Source organism: Trachinotus anak, unplaced genomic scaffold, assembly GCF_046630095.1.
Source record: "Trachinotus anak isolate AG129_WGS33_773 ecotype Australia unplaced genomic scaffold, CSIRO_AGI_Tana_v1 ptg000020l, whole genome shotgun sequence".
Lineage (NCBI taxonomy): Eukaryota > Metazoa > Chordata > Actinopteri > Carangiformes > Carangidae > Trachinotus > Trachinotus anak.
The window spans coordinates 7,020,639-7,037,908 of NW_027273871.1; the positions used below are offsets into that span (position 1 = coordinate 7,020,639).

The 17,270-nt window shown below is 42.0% G+C and overlaps 1 protein-coding gene across 12 annotated transcripts in view; it reads left to right on the top strand.

Moving 5' to 3' along the window:
* The window catches only part of sgcd (sarcoglycan, delta (dystrophin-associated glycoprotein)), a 305,616-nt gene that overhangs the window by 168,671 nt on the left and 119,675 nt on the right, over positions 1–17,270 (top strand). For all 12 annotated transcript variants that reach the window (XM_071506502.1, XM_071506496.1, XM_071506501.1 and 9 more), the window contains one exon: positions 14,622–14,807. In XM_071506502.1, the coding sequence (XP_071362603.1) occupies positions 14,622–14,807 (186 nt within the window). The remainder of the gene's footprint in view (positions 1–14,621; positions 14,808–17,270) is intronic.

The window sequence follows — 17,270 nt, forward strand, 5'->3', positions numbered from 1 at the left end:
TCCTGCTTTGTGACAGTCTCTTGTCTGGTGGTGAACAGCTGGGATTCGTGGATAAATTCAGACTCAGTATTAAGGTATTTGAGCCCTGTCTCCTAGAAATTCAGTTTCTATACAACTAGAATGCAACAGACAGTAACTATGTTTAATATTAACATGAGGATGTTGTAAATTTATGTATCTGATATATCTGATCCACGCGTGACTCCAGCGTGACTCCAGCCTCATGAAACTGTGTTAACTCCGTACGGTCTGCGTGCAGCCACAGTTTAAACTGACTAAGGTGTCAGACCCACGGTGTGGAAAGATTCATTTTAAAGGTCAGAGTAATATTTCAACAGACTGAGCACTGATGACTGTAGCTAACCCTGTGAGCACCCTGCTCACATTATAAGCTGTTGCTACGTTAGCATAAACAAGCTAATGTTAGCCTTTGTGAATGTTGTGTGTGGAGCGTTGCTACATCAGTTCAGTTGCCACAGTTCAACGTGAACATGTTGACGACATGTTGCTAATATGAAGTAATGAACTGAAACTCTTCTCTGTGCAGATCTGAGGTCTGAGCTGCTTAGATACGCTTGAGTGTTTGCTCACTGGATTCTGGTCGTGTATAACTCGTCCCTGATGATCCACATCAAATACTAAATATGTCCAAACACCCCACCCCTCCACCACTCACCTTGGACCTGTTGCTGCACTGCACTTGCTGCTGCCATCACACGTGTGCCTGCCTTCTTCTTCTCTTGCAGTTTGACGTCGGGCCAGGACACTTGTAGGGAAAATATCCTGCTCAGTCAGTCCTGGAAGAATCACACCACCAGTACCTGCAACATCTGTAGCACTTACTATAGAAAAACAAGTCCTGTCACATTTTCAGAATTTTCGACTTGGTGCCAGAGTATCAGTTCTCGTGATGTCTTTACTTTGCTTAACAACAACACTTTTTACAATACTGGAAGAAAAGCCTCGTTTGGAAATACCTTGTCCAGATGTGTGGGACCACTTTCCTATTAACTTGAATGGGGTAGTGGTCTCTTTTGGACCTCTGTGTATGTTCTTCAATGAGGGATTATGGGTATACAGAGTCCTGATTTACAGCCAAAGAGATTGTTTTGGTTGGTGGAGACCCCTGCTGAGCTCAGAAGAAGCCCACAGCAAACACCACAGCCATGTTTCCAAGGATCTTTGTCCAGGAAGCTGCCTCAGGCTGTGAGATTAATATTTATTTACTGTGGTTTTGGAAAGAAGTTGTGTGCCATCTTGTTGAGCCACAGAAAAGCCACAAGCTTCCTCTGAAAAATCCCCCACAGACTCGCCCAATAGGCAGAGATATCCTGCTAAAAGACGGGCGGCTAAGCCAGTAGAAGGTGTCTGATATTTTCTGGATCACTGTCAGTCCCTGTGAAATACCAAGGAAACACTGAGGAATGACTGAGACCCAGGCACTGAACCAACCTCCTCTTTTTCTTTGTGCCAGCAGAACTTTCATCTAAAAGCACAGAAAGAAACTTTCCCTCATCCTGCAGATACATCACAGTGGAGTTTCATGTTTCAATGTCACACTGGAGCTTTTACACACGAAAATCACACAAGTAAGTGTAAAGAGTCTGCGGCCGGTTGCACAAAACACCTTCAGTTAAGACTTTCTTAAAGACTGAGTTAAGGTTTCCTTAAAATAAAAACAGCTGCACAAAACACCCTTAAGTCTTCTCCTTAAGGTTTCCTTAAAATGTTCACCCTTAACGATGAGGAATTGATTTGACATCACAGATTTGACCGGCAGTCAGTTTATGATTTGCCTGACTGTCCAGAGTTGAGTCGCTCTTCTCTCTGCAGCTTCATGATGCTGTTTTGTGCCACATCATCTTTCCTGTCAGGTGTAGTTGAGGAATTTCATGTCCACAGATCAGCTCAACACTGTGGTGAAGTTCACATGCACATGAGGATTAGATAGCTGCACATTTCTGCTAATGGCAGCAAATCAACAGTCTCCATGGAAACTGTAGACTTTTTCTGCTGTAAAATATCTTTCCCTTCTGCAAATGTCTCAACTTCTTTTCCTTAACTAAGGAAACCTTTTAAGAGATTCTGTGTAACACCCTTAAGCAACTCCCTCAGCTGAGGAGAAATAAAACCATAAGTGTCATATTTAAGAAGAAAACTTAAGGTGTTTTGTGCAACTGGCCCCTGGTCTTTATTCAGCCAACACATTTCAACACAGGGCCTGTATCAGGTCAGTGTGCAGAGTGGCTATAGCTACAGTATAAAGTGGATGAATCTTTACCAAGTAAGCAATAAGATACAAATATGGCCTCCCTCTGCTCCACATCTAACACAGGGATTTCAAAATAAAATTGCAAAACCCCTAAAGTGCCACTAAGAACAAGGCAAACAGCCGTTAAATACAATAACAGAAATAAGAGGAGTATTTAAGACGAAATCTGAGAAATGCAAATGAAGTGCAATAAAAGCCCTTATTATTAAATGGCTATAAAAATTCCAGTGATAAAATGCTCAGATGCAAGCATAAAAATTTTGAAAGCACCTTTCCACTTCCTAACACAGTTAATAGCACTTCCTGTCTGTCTGAGATTGACCTTAGAAACACCAGGAACAGTAGGTGAGTGAATATTTCCTCCCTGTCACTGCAGCTGTTAGTTTCACTTTAGTTCAGCCTGACATGAAAATACACTGAGGTTTAAACTATGAACTTCAATCCCAGAAGGCAGCATCTGCCTCTTTTTTATTGTCATTACAAACGTGATTGCACTTTTTGAAACTCATCTCATTAATATTTAGCTAATGTAACTGCCACTATGTTTTTCCATATTTTACTATAATTCTATCCACCCTGTTTATATAATGTCTCTCTGTCCTGGAAGAGGGTTCCTTCCTTTGTTTTGGGGTTTTTGAATTAAGGGTCTAAAAATAGAACATGGTTTTGTACTTTGTATGCCCTCTGAGACCTTGTTTGTTTTAAATTATATAAATAATATGAATATAACTAACTTGACGTCATGCAGCTTCAGCATCAGATTCATTGGGCCATGGCTTAAAGTTGGACTCATGCAGCAGTTGTCTTTTACGCTGTAGAAGAGAAGACTACAACAGTTGCGTCAGTGCTGCATGTTTGGTTGTCTGTTGCATCCATTATAATTTACAGCTTTTGTCGTGGGCTTTTGTCAGAAGACAGGCTCAGAGCCTCTCTTCTGATTGGCTCACTGACCTGTTACTAGAGCTCCTGAAAGAAGCCAGAGAGAAGTTTTTTCAAGTAGAGCCTCATTGTTCTTTATTGTATATAAACACAAATAAACTGTGAAAAGTTCCCTCAGAAACACTCTGTAAATAAAGTTCCTGTTGTTATTATTCAGCACCATGACTTTCCCCGCAGCTGCTTCCACAGCCAAGCGTATGAGTGTTTATGGTTCACAACACAATTATGATTAAGATGTTAGCCTCTCAGAGAAGGGGGTAGGGGAGGGGGGTAAGGAAGGGGAGAGTGATATAAAAAAGGGATGGGGTGATGAGCAAGGGAGAAAAAGAGAGAGAGCAGGGATAAGAGACAGGCAATTTCGCATCACCGTCTCTCTGCTGGGATAAAGGCCTGTCACCGTGTTGGGTCCGATCTAAGAGGACTCTCTACACCTCGCTCTCACAAAAGCATTAGGTCTTTATCTATTTCTTCCTCCCTCCCATTTTAAAGTCTCCATCTCTGCCTTACTTGCTGCATTTCCATTAAAGTAGCCCCCGGCAGTTTAAAGACATCTGAGGAATCATGTTTTGAGAATTTTTTTTTTCTTAATGACACGAAACAATAGAGATTGATGAGTTGACTCATTGGTTGAAGTGTCTTGTATCATATGATGCTCAGCTGTAAAGGCTCACGAGACCCTCCCCAGAACTGCTAAGTGACAGGTGGACACTCTCACAAACTCCAGAAAACATTTCGCTGTATCCAACTTCCATCACAGAAAGATCCACGGTTCTACCATGATTTTTCTATACATCTTCCAAAAACAAGTCTAATTGAAAACCATTTAACTCAACATATTAGCTTCAGAAGTAGGTGATGATTCACTGCTTTGAACCAACAGCGTTAACTATAAAGATGATCATTTGAGTAGCTGCTGGGGTCCGACCAGTGGTGAACAATATTGTTAGGATCACTTTCAGAGCAATTTGATGACAGGTAGAAACACTGACAGCCAATCAGAATCCAGCTGAATTTACAGGGCGTCACATTCAGAAAATAAAATAACCAAAGCACTCAGGAATACAAAGGTGTATTTCTGCCACACAGGGGGGTGGATTAGTAAAATGGTCTTTGAGCATATTTTCTATCAGGAATGAAGCGTAGCCTGCTTATTGAAATAAACCTTTTTTTCTTATTCTTATCATTCATATTATTTTTAATAAGAATAATGAAAAATAAAATCGAAATCTAGTTCTTTATTAATGGTGTATCTGCCAGGTGTAGAAATCACTTTAACGTGCAACGTAACAATCATCAGTGGACGGCCCTTTACGCTTGTGTGTCAGTGTGTGGAGGTCTTGGCGTAGACGCCTCATTAACAGTTCAGACCACTGGTGTGTGTCGTATTATGAGACCACAGTGATTTAATTATATAAGTCAAAGATAGAGTGTTTACATTCTGTCACTTTGTGCCACAGAGTGATGATAGGAGAGTTTGCCTTGTCCAGATACTGAATGGGAGACTAAGCCTTGCTGTCCAATTATTAATTGCCAAAGTAATCAGTATGTTCACTTGCTCAGAGTGACAAACATGGTGAGCAAGAAGTGCAAGTGGGAACGAGTTTGATGGGTGTCACTGGAAGGTGTTGGAGGCTTCTCTTTAACTTGCTCACGTGGAAAAACTGAACCTGGTCTGATGGATCTGGATCTCTGCTGAGGCAGCAGATGGTAGGGTCACAATCTGGCATCAATAGCTTGAATCCTTGGACCCAACCTGCATCCATCAGTGGCCCGGGCTGGTGCTGGAAGGGTGTGGGAATGTTTTCTTGGCATCAATTTAGGCCTTTAATACCAAAACAATGTTCATCCCTTAATGGCCACAGTTTACCTTCTAATGGCAGGTTGATGAATTAAAGCAGAAGGCTTCGTGAACATGACAGTGACTTCAGTGAATCTCAGCGGCCTCCCCAGTCCCCTCCCCCTCACAAACATGCTGCAACTTGGACGTCCAGGGCCTTGTGTTATTTTTCAAAAATATGAGCAAACATGTTCAAGGGCAGTGAAAGCAGGGAAAGTCAATCCCAGGAGCCTCTTTACGCTGAGGAGAGGAAGTGCTTCCCTATCTTTACCTCCTGAATTATTGCTTCTGTCTAAATTCTTCCCCTCATTCCTCAACTCGCTCTCAACCACCTCCCTTTCCTTCCTTCTACCGAAACTCTCTTCATCTTTCCCATCCCCGCCTGTCTGACTAAGCTCTGGAGGGTTTTGTGTTCTGCCTGGCTGAAGCCCAACGCATCTTAATCACCACAGGGTGCCGATCCAGACTCTGAGCTTGGCACTGTCACTCCCACTTCTCTCAGACTCTCCTCTTCCTCTCCCGATACTTGTGTCTCTCTCCAGCTGAAAGTGATGTCTCCAGGTGTATTTTGTTCGGCTTTGTTCTGCTGTGATGACGTCCTCTCTGCCTCTACATGCTTTATATCCAGTCTGTGATCAGACCTTTTAGTAAATGATAAAGTCCTGCTAACAGAGAGCCTGTTAGCTCTGGTGACATTAAAGATTAAGTTAATTATACTTGTGAAGTATTGCCTCAGGGTTCACAAGCTTCACACTAAAAAGGTAAATCAGATGAGAATTTATGCTGTGAGGCTTAAATGAGACATGTCAAAGGACACTTTTCAGGAGAAATTAGCAGACACTGACCTTGCTTTAGTTAAGTGTGATTTATTAGACCTAATCTTAGGAATTAAATCCAAACAGGGAACATTCAGCAGGGTCGATACAGTTCTGGACATGTGTTTACAATCTACACCATCATAAATTTTGAGTCACAAAAGTCTGTTGCCTCTTTTCCTCCAGTGCAGTTTCAGGGCTGGTTCGGAGCCGGTGCCTGATCTCGAACCAGTTGTTTAGTGTCGTCTGCCCAAGAACAGGCTCTTGGCAGGAAAACAGGTTCAAAAGCATCACTAAGACTTTGCTGGTCTGGAACCAAGAAATGCTTGTGGTCAGGGACTGGGGACAGGATGTAGCATCTCGTCGGCCTAATGCAAAGAAGAAGAAATCCAGAGCTTCGGTGTTGATGTAAAGTGAAGCAAAACACCAAATAAATAAACAAAAAAACCATTGGTCTACGGTGGCTCTTTAGTCCCGTGGAAAAGAAAACCAGTTCCTAGAAGGGTTGTGATCGCAGTTGCAAGGTATGTGTGGGTCCATGCAGATGTGATCTGCACTTTGCAAAATGTATGTCTCTGGACTTAAAAGTTCAGTTCTCTCAAATCACACAGAAATATTTCTCCACACTTACATTCAGTGATATAATGGTCATGCTGATAGTTCTGCTTGAACTTACCCAGAATTGAGATGTATTATGGGTCATGATGGCTGTGGTCTTACAGATGGAAAGACGGGATCTTTGTGACCATGTTTCATTAACACTTTGATTATCTTAAGACTGTCTTTAGGGAAATTAAGAGCAGCAAAGGCAATTTGAATAAATTAGAGATGCATTTTTGTGTCTGTTTGCTTTCTGTTTGTATCCTGTGCAACAGTGTGAGACACTCGAACAACCCGACCTTGTTCTGTTGTAGGAACAAAGACATAATCCTCAAATGTTTTACCACATAAATGTTTTACCACATAAATGGAACTTTAATAACTGCACATACAATGGTATACAACCCCCCCCCAAAGGAGAACAGTAAAATGACATCAGTCACAGTTTTTGTATTCGGCCTATTGTCTGTTTGCTTTGGTGACGTCCTCGTGGGTCCAGAATCTTCAACCTGATGTGAAACATACCTGTAGAAAAGCCACCCGAACCAGATCTGCATGAATTAGTTATTTAAAAACAAAGAGAGACCCAAGTCCAGATGGGACCCAAGTACAGTCAGACCTGGTCCAAATAGAAGTGAGGGTGAGGACGGGTCCCCTTCATCCTAAGTGTGAAACACTGAAAACTGTTTTAATGCTGCATATTAATGTAAAAAAAATGAGTGCGTTATAAAACATGTATTAAACAGCACATACGGTGACAGATTGTCTCCCCTGGCTGTGAACCTATCTGTCACAGATCTGTCACACGGGGCTGACGAGCGCAGGCTTTGCCAATTATCCTAATCATGTGCTCAACAATGCTGTTGACAAGCGTGCTAAAGCCACTTACCAAACAGAGCAGAGAAAGAAAAAAAAACCTTTTCTACATTTGTACCAGATTAGAAAAGAAAGAGAAGGAGCCCAGAGTTACTCAGCTGTTTAAGTATTCATCATGCCCTCCAGTCAAGCTTACCCCCGGGCCTGGCTTCACGTCCGTACGGCAGAATTACCCAGTCAAATAAGTTGTTTTCCTATTACCAGCTGCGGTGGCGGCGTGGCGGCTATTGTTTTCACGGTGTGTGTGGGTGTGTGTGTGTGTGTGTGTGTGTGTGTGTGTGTGTGGGGCTTTTTCAGTACTACCTCTGTCGGCTAATTATCATTGATACATTTCCTGTTATTTAAACATTGTGACAAATGTTTAACATTTTATCTTTTTGTTCTTTTAGATCAGGGGTGGACCATCTTACGTTGGCCTCTAGTTCTTTTCTCAGTTTACTTTCATCACTGAAGAGCAGCTTTGTCAGATCCACAGCAGGTTGCACCTCTTATTATCAAGCTGTTTACTGTTATTCTGTGACCTTTTCAGTATCTGTAAGTATTAACTGCGCTTGTCTCATCTGTAATGGGCCAGTGAGCAGCTGCAGCCCTGAGCTGGGAGTGTGGCCTCAGTGTTAATGAGGAGCAACAAAGTGGGACAAAAGGCAGAGCTGCTGGTGCACTTCAGAATACGGGTCAGAAAACCCCTTTATTTACAAAGTGTGATAAATACACCAGCATTTATCTCAGTGATACTGCTGCAGCCCATTTCCCTCTTGATAAAAAAAAAAGTAGTTTGTCAATGCTGGATGAAAGTGAAAATGGAAAAAAAAAAAAAAAAGCCTAAATTGACTCTGCTGCTTCACGTCAGATCAAATACACCTCTCTTTGTTGTGATCTGCCCCTAAATCCCCAAATCTCTGAAAATCATGTTTTGTTGTTTTGAGAGTTGAGGCCTTACACAGTTATATTATATCTTCTGCATTACTGAATCAATAGGAAATATCATATTCTGTATTTTTTGATGTCTCTTTTCAAACAGTGAAGTATTTCAGTGATATATTTGTACGTTGTTTTAGAAACCAACAGTGTAACAGAGCAATTTACAGAGGAAAATACTTAATGCATTTGTTGGCGTATTTCCTAGTGTGCGAATAAACAGTTACACTAAACAGGTGGTAATGAAAACATAATGTAACTGATACAGAAACAGCTGGGAAGGGGGAATTAAAGTGGGTGAGAGGCAGGTTTTTATTTATTATAATTCTATAGCACGTCAACAGTGACCATAGCAACAAGTGATAAGGTGGTCGTCCTGCATTAGAAAGGTCTCTCACATGCTGCAGCAGACTTTGCAGAAGAACAAAGAAATGTGTAAGTTTTAAGACCAGAAGTGCAGTGGTTGTATGAGGAAACTGAGTGCAGCAGCTAAAAGAGACATAAAGTTGACTTCAGTGAGAAAACTGAAGATGTCCAGCAGAGCAGAACTGGCAGGAAACAGTGGGACACCAGTGCACCCATCTGCAATCACAAGAAGTTGTCTTCATGGAATACTTCACTGGGTGTGGAGACAGAGCCAAGTGACTCATGCACAAAAACACAAGAACTTTGAAATATTTGCCTCTGACAGGAGGCAGTTTGTTTGCCCAAGGGCTGGAGAGCGCTACAAGGATAACTGTCTGCAGGCAACGGTGAGTGATGGTGGAGGTTCCTTGCAGGTGGCATTTCTGCAAAGGGAGTTGAAATTAGCGATCACCACAGTGCGGAGGAGCACAGGCAGATTGTTATCCATCATGCATCACCATCAGGGAGGCGTCAGGGCAACGAGCTCAAACATACAGAGCCATAAAGAACTACCCGCAGAGACAAGAAGAACAGGGAGTCCTGCAGCACATTGTGAGGCCAGGAAAATGTGTCCAAAAGTCATTCTGTGTGTCGGACAAATGACAAATAACAGCCTCCTCCTCTTAAATTAGTTTTTAATTAGTGTTTACTATCCTTCAGTCAGGCTTTTAATAAGATTTTAAGGCTTTTATATATTTATTTATTTATTACTCTTGTATTTTATTTTCATAAACTTTAAATTAATCAAATGCTCTTTGTGCTTTTGTGAGTCTTAATCTTGTATCGTTTTGTGTGTCTGCAGAGCACAACTGTACAGTTTTTTTGTAAAACTTTATTTAAATAAACACCAGTAGTAAAAGCAGTAGAAGCTTGAAAACAGCTGAATATATTAAACATAATTTTTGAGAAGCGTGGTCTGTCTTCCATCCACTGGACTGATGTTGAGGTGAGGAAGATGTTTGGTCAGATTTCTTCTGCTCTTTGCCTACACTGGCCTGCACTGCTTCACTGAGACTCTCTGCTTTTGCTGCTGCTGCTGCTGCTGTTGTTGTTATAGAGGGAAAAAATAAAATCTTGTACTGAGGTTCTGGTGCTTAAACCATGCAATAAAACAAGAATTGCTGGAGGGGCTCTCCAGACGAAGGAAGAGGACAGTTAATGGTGATGTTGGAGTGGTGGGGAGCAATTCAGGACAGTAGCTTCTGGATCTCTTCAGCCCTGGCTAATGGCTGAGGTGGACGCTTTAAAGAAAACCAATACATGTGGTAGCTACGTATGGAGGAGAAACATTAGCACAGTTCATCTAAATAAACCCTAAAAGAAGTTGGAGACGAGCTGAGTCTCCTGTAGCTTTTGTCTCTGTCTCTAGTTTCTGGAGATGATGTTCAATCAACCAAAAGTCAGTGAAATGTAAATGTTCAGCTGATCACATTTCTCCATGTGCCTGCTTGCCCACACATTGCAATGGCCAATAAACCGCCTCTGGCTGTCGGCCATTTTGTGTATTCATACATTCGGAGGTGTATGAGGCCCGGTAATGGCGTATCCATTGGCAATAGCCGTCGGGTTCCTGGTACCGATCCACATGTTGTCTATAAAAGTCCTAATGGGGTAGCTGCCTGGCTATTTGGCAGCAGGAATAACCAATAACATTTTGTAAAACCTCATTTCTCTCTCTAATCAGAGACAGACTTTGTTTTTGGACCATGGGGTTTTCTTCTGGCTCTCCCAATGAATAGTTGGCTGAACAAAAGGTGCTGTTGGATGGCAGCGGTGGAGGGAAAAAAGACTAAAAAGACTCCAAAAGGCCAATGATTTGATTTGCCTCCAATTTGCCACTTATTTTCTTCCTCTCCGACTCTTCAACTCTGCTTTCTTAACACACACACACACACACCTCCACTCTTATGAGAGTGGCCATTATTTAGCTTGTAACCAAGCACCATTTTCTTTTCTCTGTCAGCCTGTAGCCTGGGAGCTTATTGGAAAGCTATCAGTACTCTTTGTGTATGAATGGTGACTGTAGAAAGCACAGGGGGGAAAGAGGAGTTATATTTCATTACTGGAGTACATTTATTGGATTTGTGATACACTTTGTGAGGGGAGCAGATTCACAATGTAATACAGTGTGTGTGTAGAAGAAATCAAGCAACGAACATGTCTCTAAAACTTTGAAAACTGTTATTGTATTTGGATTTTTGATTAGAGTTTATTGAGGTAGTGTAGATGCTTTCTCATACTGTACGACTTCAACTAAATATTAGTTTTAAAGTCCATAAAAAAACATCCTGAGAAAGATTTGAGTAATTTATTGAATGCTGTTCTTCTGTCTCAGAACTTTAACATGCAAGCAAGACTTTTTTATTTTTCTCGCTGCCATCGACTCACCAAATTTTACTGACATGATCTGTTTCATTTTGGAGTTTTAGTTCCATATCAGTTCCAGGGTCAGTTTATCCGAGCCCATCACACCAGGCGAGAGAAAAATAAACAAAATCTGGAGGAGAGGAAATGGAAAAACCTGCCCGTCAGTGTTTGTATCTGGCATGTGGATTTTTTTTTTTTTTTTTTTTTAATAATCGAGCTTCTTGGTGTAAACAAATGTCAGTGTGGTCCTGTCAGCTCGACTGGATCCTGCTCAGACGGGTGATTGGACAGGACAAGGTAAACACAGTGTGTCTGCCATGAGTCACAGGTGCTCGCAGATGGAAACAGAAAAGGAAGAGCGATGGTGGATCAGACGCATTATTAATCCCCACTCACAGGCCACACAGCTCTCCACCAGAATTTAGCCGAGAGCGCTGATCAAACAGCTCAGGTTGCTTCCAGCTCGTACAGCTGTTAGTCGTTGCACTCGCGTTTGTGTTTGAATACGTCTGAACGAAAGCTGTGAGATCAAATCCCAGATACGTCTGGAGGACGAGTGATTAGGAAACAACATTTTGAGCTTCATCCAGAATCTGTTCACTGGGGAAGATGCTGCTTCCTCTGCACATGGACCAGCTCCAGCAGTAAAATTGGATATACATTTTTTCAGCCTACAGAGGAGAGTTCACCATACTTTGACCTTTCCTCCAGCATCAGATTGACCTTTAGCACAATGTGGAACCTTTGTCAACTGCTAGTACCATGAATATGAACATATAATAAAACAGTAGATTAGACTTTGATTGATTGAAAACTGATTGATAACCTCTCACCGTAACTGATTGATTTTAATGACCAAATGGCCTCAATCAACAATATCTTCCGGTCGTTTGTATGTCCCATATCTCCATATCACCTTGAGGGAATTTCTTAAGATTTGGCGCAACCACTCATTCTGGTGGTCAAGGTCACCTGACCTCACAAAGCCCAGCGAAAAGGGAGCATTTGACAGCCAGAAACAGAACAGAAACACAAAGAAATATTGCAAAAACTTTAAAGGTCCCATATTGTATATAATGACATTTCAATGTCTTTTTTTATTTTAAAGTGGCTCTAGGTTCTATATTAATACTGTGAAAGTATCAAAGCTTCAGTCCACAGAGAAATGCACACAGCCTGTATTCAGAAACTGAGCCTTCAAACCAGCCGTCAGGACTTGTGGAATTTTGTGATGTCACAACAAAGCAGTCACCGCCCTCAGCCATGCCCCTAGCATGGCCAACTTGGACCCACCATCCAACCCTACAGGATTTGGTTTCTCTGAGTGTTTACCTGAAATCAATTTTTTTATTCTATCACTTAGAAAATAGTCAGCCAATCAGAACAGAGGCTCAGAGCTTCCCATCTGATTGGCTCACAGATATGTTGGTGCTGGATCTCCAGGCCTGAGAGAGGAGATGTAAAACTACACTGAGATGTTTCTTAAAACCACAAATCTATCCTTGAATGGATATCAAAGCATAAAACATGGGATCTTTAAACTTTAAATCTTTAGCCATAACGTTGGCAGAGTCACTATTTCATTGCTTTCATAATGCAGGGGTTATTTTAAACAACTTTGTGTTCTGTGTTTTAATTTATTTTATTTTATTTTTTATCCCAGGAAAAAGCACAGCCATGGTTGAGGTTGGTGAAAGCCGCTTTGTTTACTCCCACAGAATTGATTTCCCTCTTTTCTATCAACCTAGACATCATGGAGACGTGCCTCCTCATCTCTCGGCATCTCCCATCAAACAAAAACAAAAAGAAAAATCAACCATACACAATGAGATTTCTCCTTTTTTTGCTGACTGGTGCTTTGCAGTCTCCTCTGTGGCTTTCAGCACTTTCTCACCGGGGCCCCCTCTCTCTCTTGCACCATTTGTTTCAGTTAGTGGGTAATGTGTGTGGTTGTCAAAAACGATTGGCTTTGGTGGTCCGAGGTGCACACTCTGAAGCTCAGAGGACAGTAAATTGTATTTTTCCACAGAGTTATTAGGCTATTATTATGGCGCGTGAAGTGAACAATGCCTCCTCGTCTTCACAGGCGGACAATTAGAATCATCATTAATCGGCACTATCAGCACATCAATGGGGCAGAGGGGGTATAATAGAGTTATAGACCACTTATGGGGCAATCAATCAATGTGATTGCTATCTAAACTGTCTTTCATTGTGCCAGGACTGAGTGGCTGGTCAGTGGCTCAACAGACAGTGTCGGAGTATGTGTGAGGAATGTTTATGGCACGTTAGGCTATTTGTACTAATGTTCAGATGTTCCCCGTCTCTTATGTTATCATCTTTTTCTCTACGGAGGCTCTGTGGTTGCATCACAGATCTCTGGGCAACCGTGACTGGCTCCATCATGGAGGTCCAGAGGGTGCAACTGATGACTGAATATACAGTGTAACATCCAGCCCTAAAAGGACAGAGGGACTGTAAGTTGTTGCTGTTGTTGCTACCTGCGAGCGGCGTCTGAAATCAGGGGCTGCAACCTGCAAGTCTGCATTTCAAATCATCGTGACACCTGTTTGCTTTGCCCCAGCCAATCGATTCTGAGTGACAAATCTATCCCAGCAGTATTATTTTTTCTTGACACAGCAGTGTTGTAGTAGTTGCTACTTATGCATTTGCATCATCACTGTTTTCTGAATGACCTGTTTAATTACTAATCTGTGCAAAAACAACAGGAGACGGCAGTGCTCTGTGTTGTGTGTGATTTATTTCCCTCTTGATCTCTCAAACATTCCTTGATTGTATTCAGTCTCTAACCCCCTGTTCATACATGCAGCTACAGAGAGATAAGAAGCAACACAGCAGCGGTAGTGTGGTTATTTTTAATGGAAACCTGCTGTACAGGGGTGGCATAGCATTAAAGGTGCAAAGACCCTAAGCTGCGATAAGCAGGGTGACAACTGTGGGGTTGAAAAAGTTTTAAAGCCTTTAAAACCTATTCTTCATCTAATGTAGATCAGCACTTTTTTTAAGCCCACACACTCCTCTCACTGACTTTGCTCCCAGCAAAGAGGCAGCAGACAGTCTCTGATAAGCCCACTGTACACTACCTGCCCAGCAGAAAGCACACAGTTGGTGACCACCTGATGGACTATAGGGAACATCTAGCAGCTATAGAGCCAGGTTGGGCAAAGCAGAAAGGATAAATATTGGATGTGCATTCACAACATGAACACAGAACAGCCCCTAATGAATGATTATGTTGCGTCGGCTGGATGTGTAAATAGGAAACTCTGCTGACGCGTTCACCATAACAACGTTATTAGATAATAATATATTAAAACGCTGTGTTTACAGCTTGTTCTGCTGCTGACAAGTGGTAAAAATAATGCTAATTATGTGGCTGTAACATAATGCATATGCCCTGTAGTGCTCTCAGGGAAGCAACAGCCCACAGGGAGCAGGGTCACCACTGCCCAGTTCCCCAGTAAGAGCTGTGTAAATTGATAATGTAATCAGTGCAGATCAGTAAGTAACATGAAGACGATGCCCTCAGCCTTTAAATGATGTGTTCTCTCCTCTGTCTTCGTCTTCTCAGATGACCCAAGAACAGTGCACTCATAGGAACAATGTCCAGAGTTCTGAGAAACCACAAGTGTACAAAGTGGGAATATACGGCTGGAGGAAACGCTGCCTTTACTTCTTCGTCCTGCTGCTGATGATCCTGATCCTCATCAACTTGGCGCTAACTATCTGGATCCTCAAGGTCATGAACTTCACCATAGTAAGTCACCTGCTCCTGCTTTTCTTCATCATGGGATCTCGATCACGTTTGCTCTGATGAACTGTAAACAACACATTACACAAAGCATAGTAGTCTTCTTCTTTTTTTCTTTTTTTTTTACTAATGCAAACATTTCCAGTTGATAATTTTTTGTTGTCTTTTCAAATACTTTCTTGAAAGATAAGATGAGGGATTAGTTCACACCAGTGTGTAGCAGAAAGGGACATAAACCCATTTATGATGAATATTTGAGCTGCTCTGCTCATGATGTCCCAGGTTCTTCATTAGATGTAAAAAATATCCACGTCTTCCTCCATGTTCACCTCGAACTGAAATTCATTTGGTTCACATTGATGTGATGTTTGTTTCTCTTAATGATGCATGTATGACACTTGTGATAGGTTTTGATCTGCTGCTGGATCCATGCGTGGTTTGTGGTTTTGGTACATTACATTTACACTTTGCAGTGTGTTCAAGTTCTTGCAGATTTCTGTGGTTTCTATATGTTGACAGGAGATAAAGATGTGTGACAACATGTTTTAGGAAGCTTGGACACTGTCCTCCTGTAAAAAAAAAAACGAGCCCACAGGTCGTCTGTCAGCAGGTATTATGACCCATAGTTAGGTTTTGTTGCTAGGCGACATCTGGTGGTCGTAGTAATGATGACAGGAGCAAAGGGAAAAGTGCACAACAAAGTCTTCGTCAGGAAGAGGTTGGGGTGGATGGATGGGTCAACAAAACACAGGAACATGACACGGTGTTAACCACGTTGTTATTATTGTAACCATGACAACAAAGATCGTCTAATGTTGAAGAAGCACTTATTTTAACCCAAATCATCATCTTATCATAAACCTATCCAAGACATGACTGTTGTTATAGTAACCATGGCGATGAAGGTAGGTGCGGGTCCACTTAAGGGGTGCTGTTTCAGGAGACACTGCTGTGGGTCGTATCAGAGGGTTGAAAAAACGACCCGTGTGGTCGCTGGTTGGATGCTTGTGTGGTGATGAATTAATAATGGAGTCAAATAGACAAACATGGTGAGAGCTGCAGGAACTGACTGTACCACTGCATTTACAGCTCTTTACTCCACTCTTTCTTCTTTCGCTCCTCCTCCGCTGCTTGTCTCTGATTGTAAAAACACAAAACACCTTTGTTCTCTCCATCTGGGCTGCATTTAGTCTATGTGCACCAGAAGTGAAGGATAAAACCTCCTCCTCCTCTCTGAGCTGCGCCATGACACTTCTACATTAAACCAAAGCAAAACAAAAGCTCGGAGCAAAGAAGCTTTGATATAAACCATTTTAACTGAGCATCACAGGATAGATTCATTTATTTATATATATTTTGCCTCCATTTTTTGGTCCTTGGCCAATCACTGCTGGGTTGTTGTTTATAGAGTTCAAATGCAGGGAAGCCTCCAAGGTAAATAAAACCAGAAACAACAACAGTAATTAATAATTGATAGTCATATGTGTAAAATGCCATACACAACAAGTGGAAGTGGTGAACAGGCTGGATGAATGTCCTCTTCAGCTCTCTCTACAGAACTGTGTGCACACTGGTGCAGTACATCTTTCATCCATCTGGCCCCAGGTGTCTGAGGTTTTATGAACTGAGGACGCAGTCAGTTTAACCAGTCAATTAATGAGCAGTAAAAGGGCAAAATAGGCATTTACATCCATAAAAATAACACAGACTGTTATATTAAAGTATGTGGAGAATAATAAAAGATGCTGTACTCATGATCAGATCATTCCATCCTTCATCCACATCTGCAGGTTTTGCCTCTGAAACCCTCCAAGATGAATCTGAGTCTTCCTCGGTTTTTCCCCTTTCTGCCTACTTTCAGTTTTACTGTTCCTAACTCTCCACGTCTGTTTGAACCTCTCTTCTTCACACTCTCTCTCTCTGGTTAGTAATCCACTGTGCCTGTGATGAGTCAGATACAGATGCAACAGAGTACGACAATCACACACACACACACACCGAGCACATAAAAACACACGCACATGGTTGTTGCTGTGAATAATACATGAGGTCTGCTTCCCAGCGAGGCTTTAATATGAGCTCTACATAAATCAGAGAGCAGTTTCTCAGATGCTGAGCTGTATGTTCTGACAGAGCGCTGCTGCACTGTCATGTTTTTAATGTGTCTGTCTGTAGATGATGGAACAGGGAACCAGTAAGTGAAACACCTCCTTCCTCTTGTAGCTCCACCCTCCTCCGAGGTGACGGTCTTGGATTAAAGGTCTTCACGGGTCAACTTGGTACAGACCTTCCTTAACATTAGCATATTAGCATAGTCGCTGTGATCACGTTAGCTCGCTGATGATGTTCACATCTGTTCTGTGGGATTAGAGCAGGCTACATACAGTCTGACAGTGCTGCTCGTGTGGTTAGTTCAATATCTCACAGACAAGGTTGCAACTTTTTGCAGAAGCCAGCAGACACTGATTA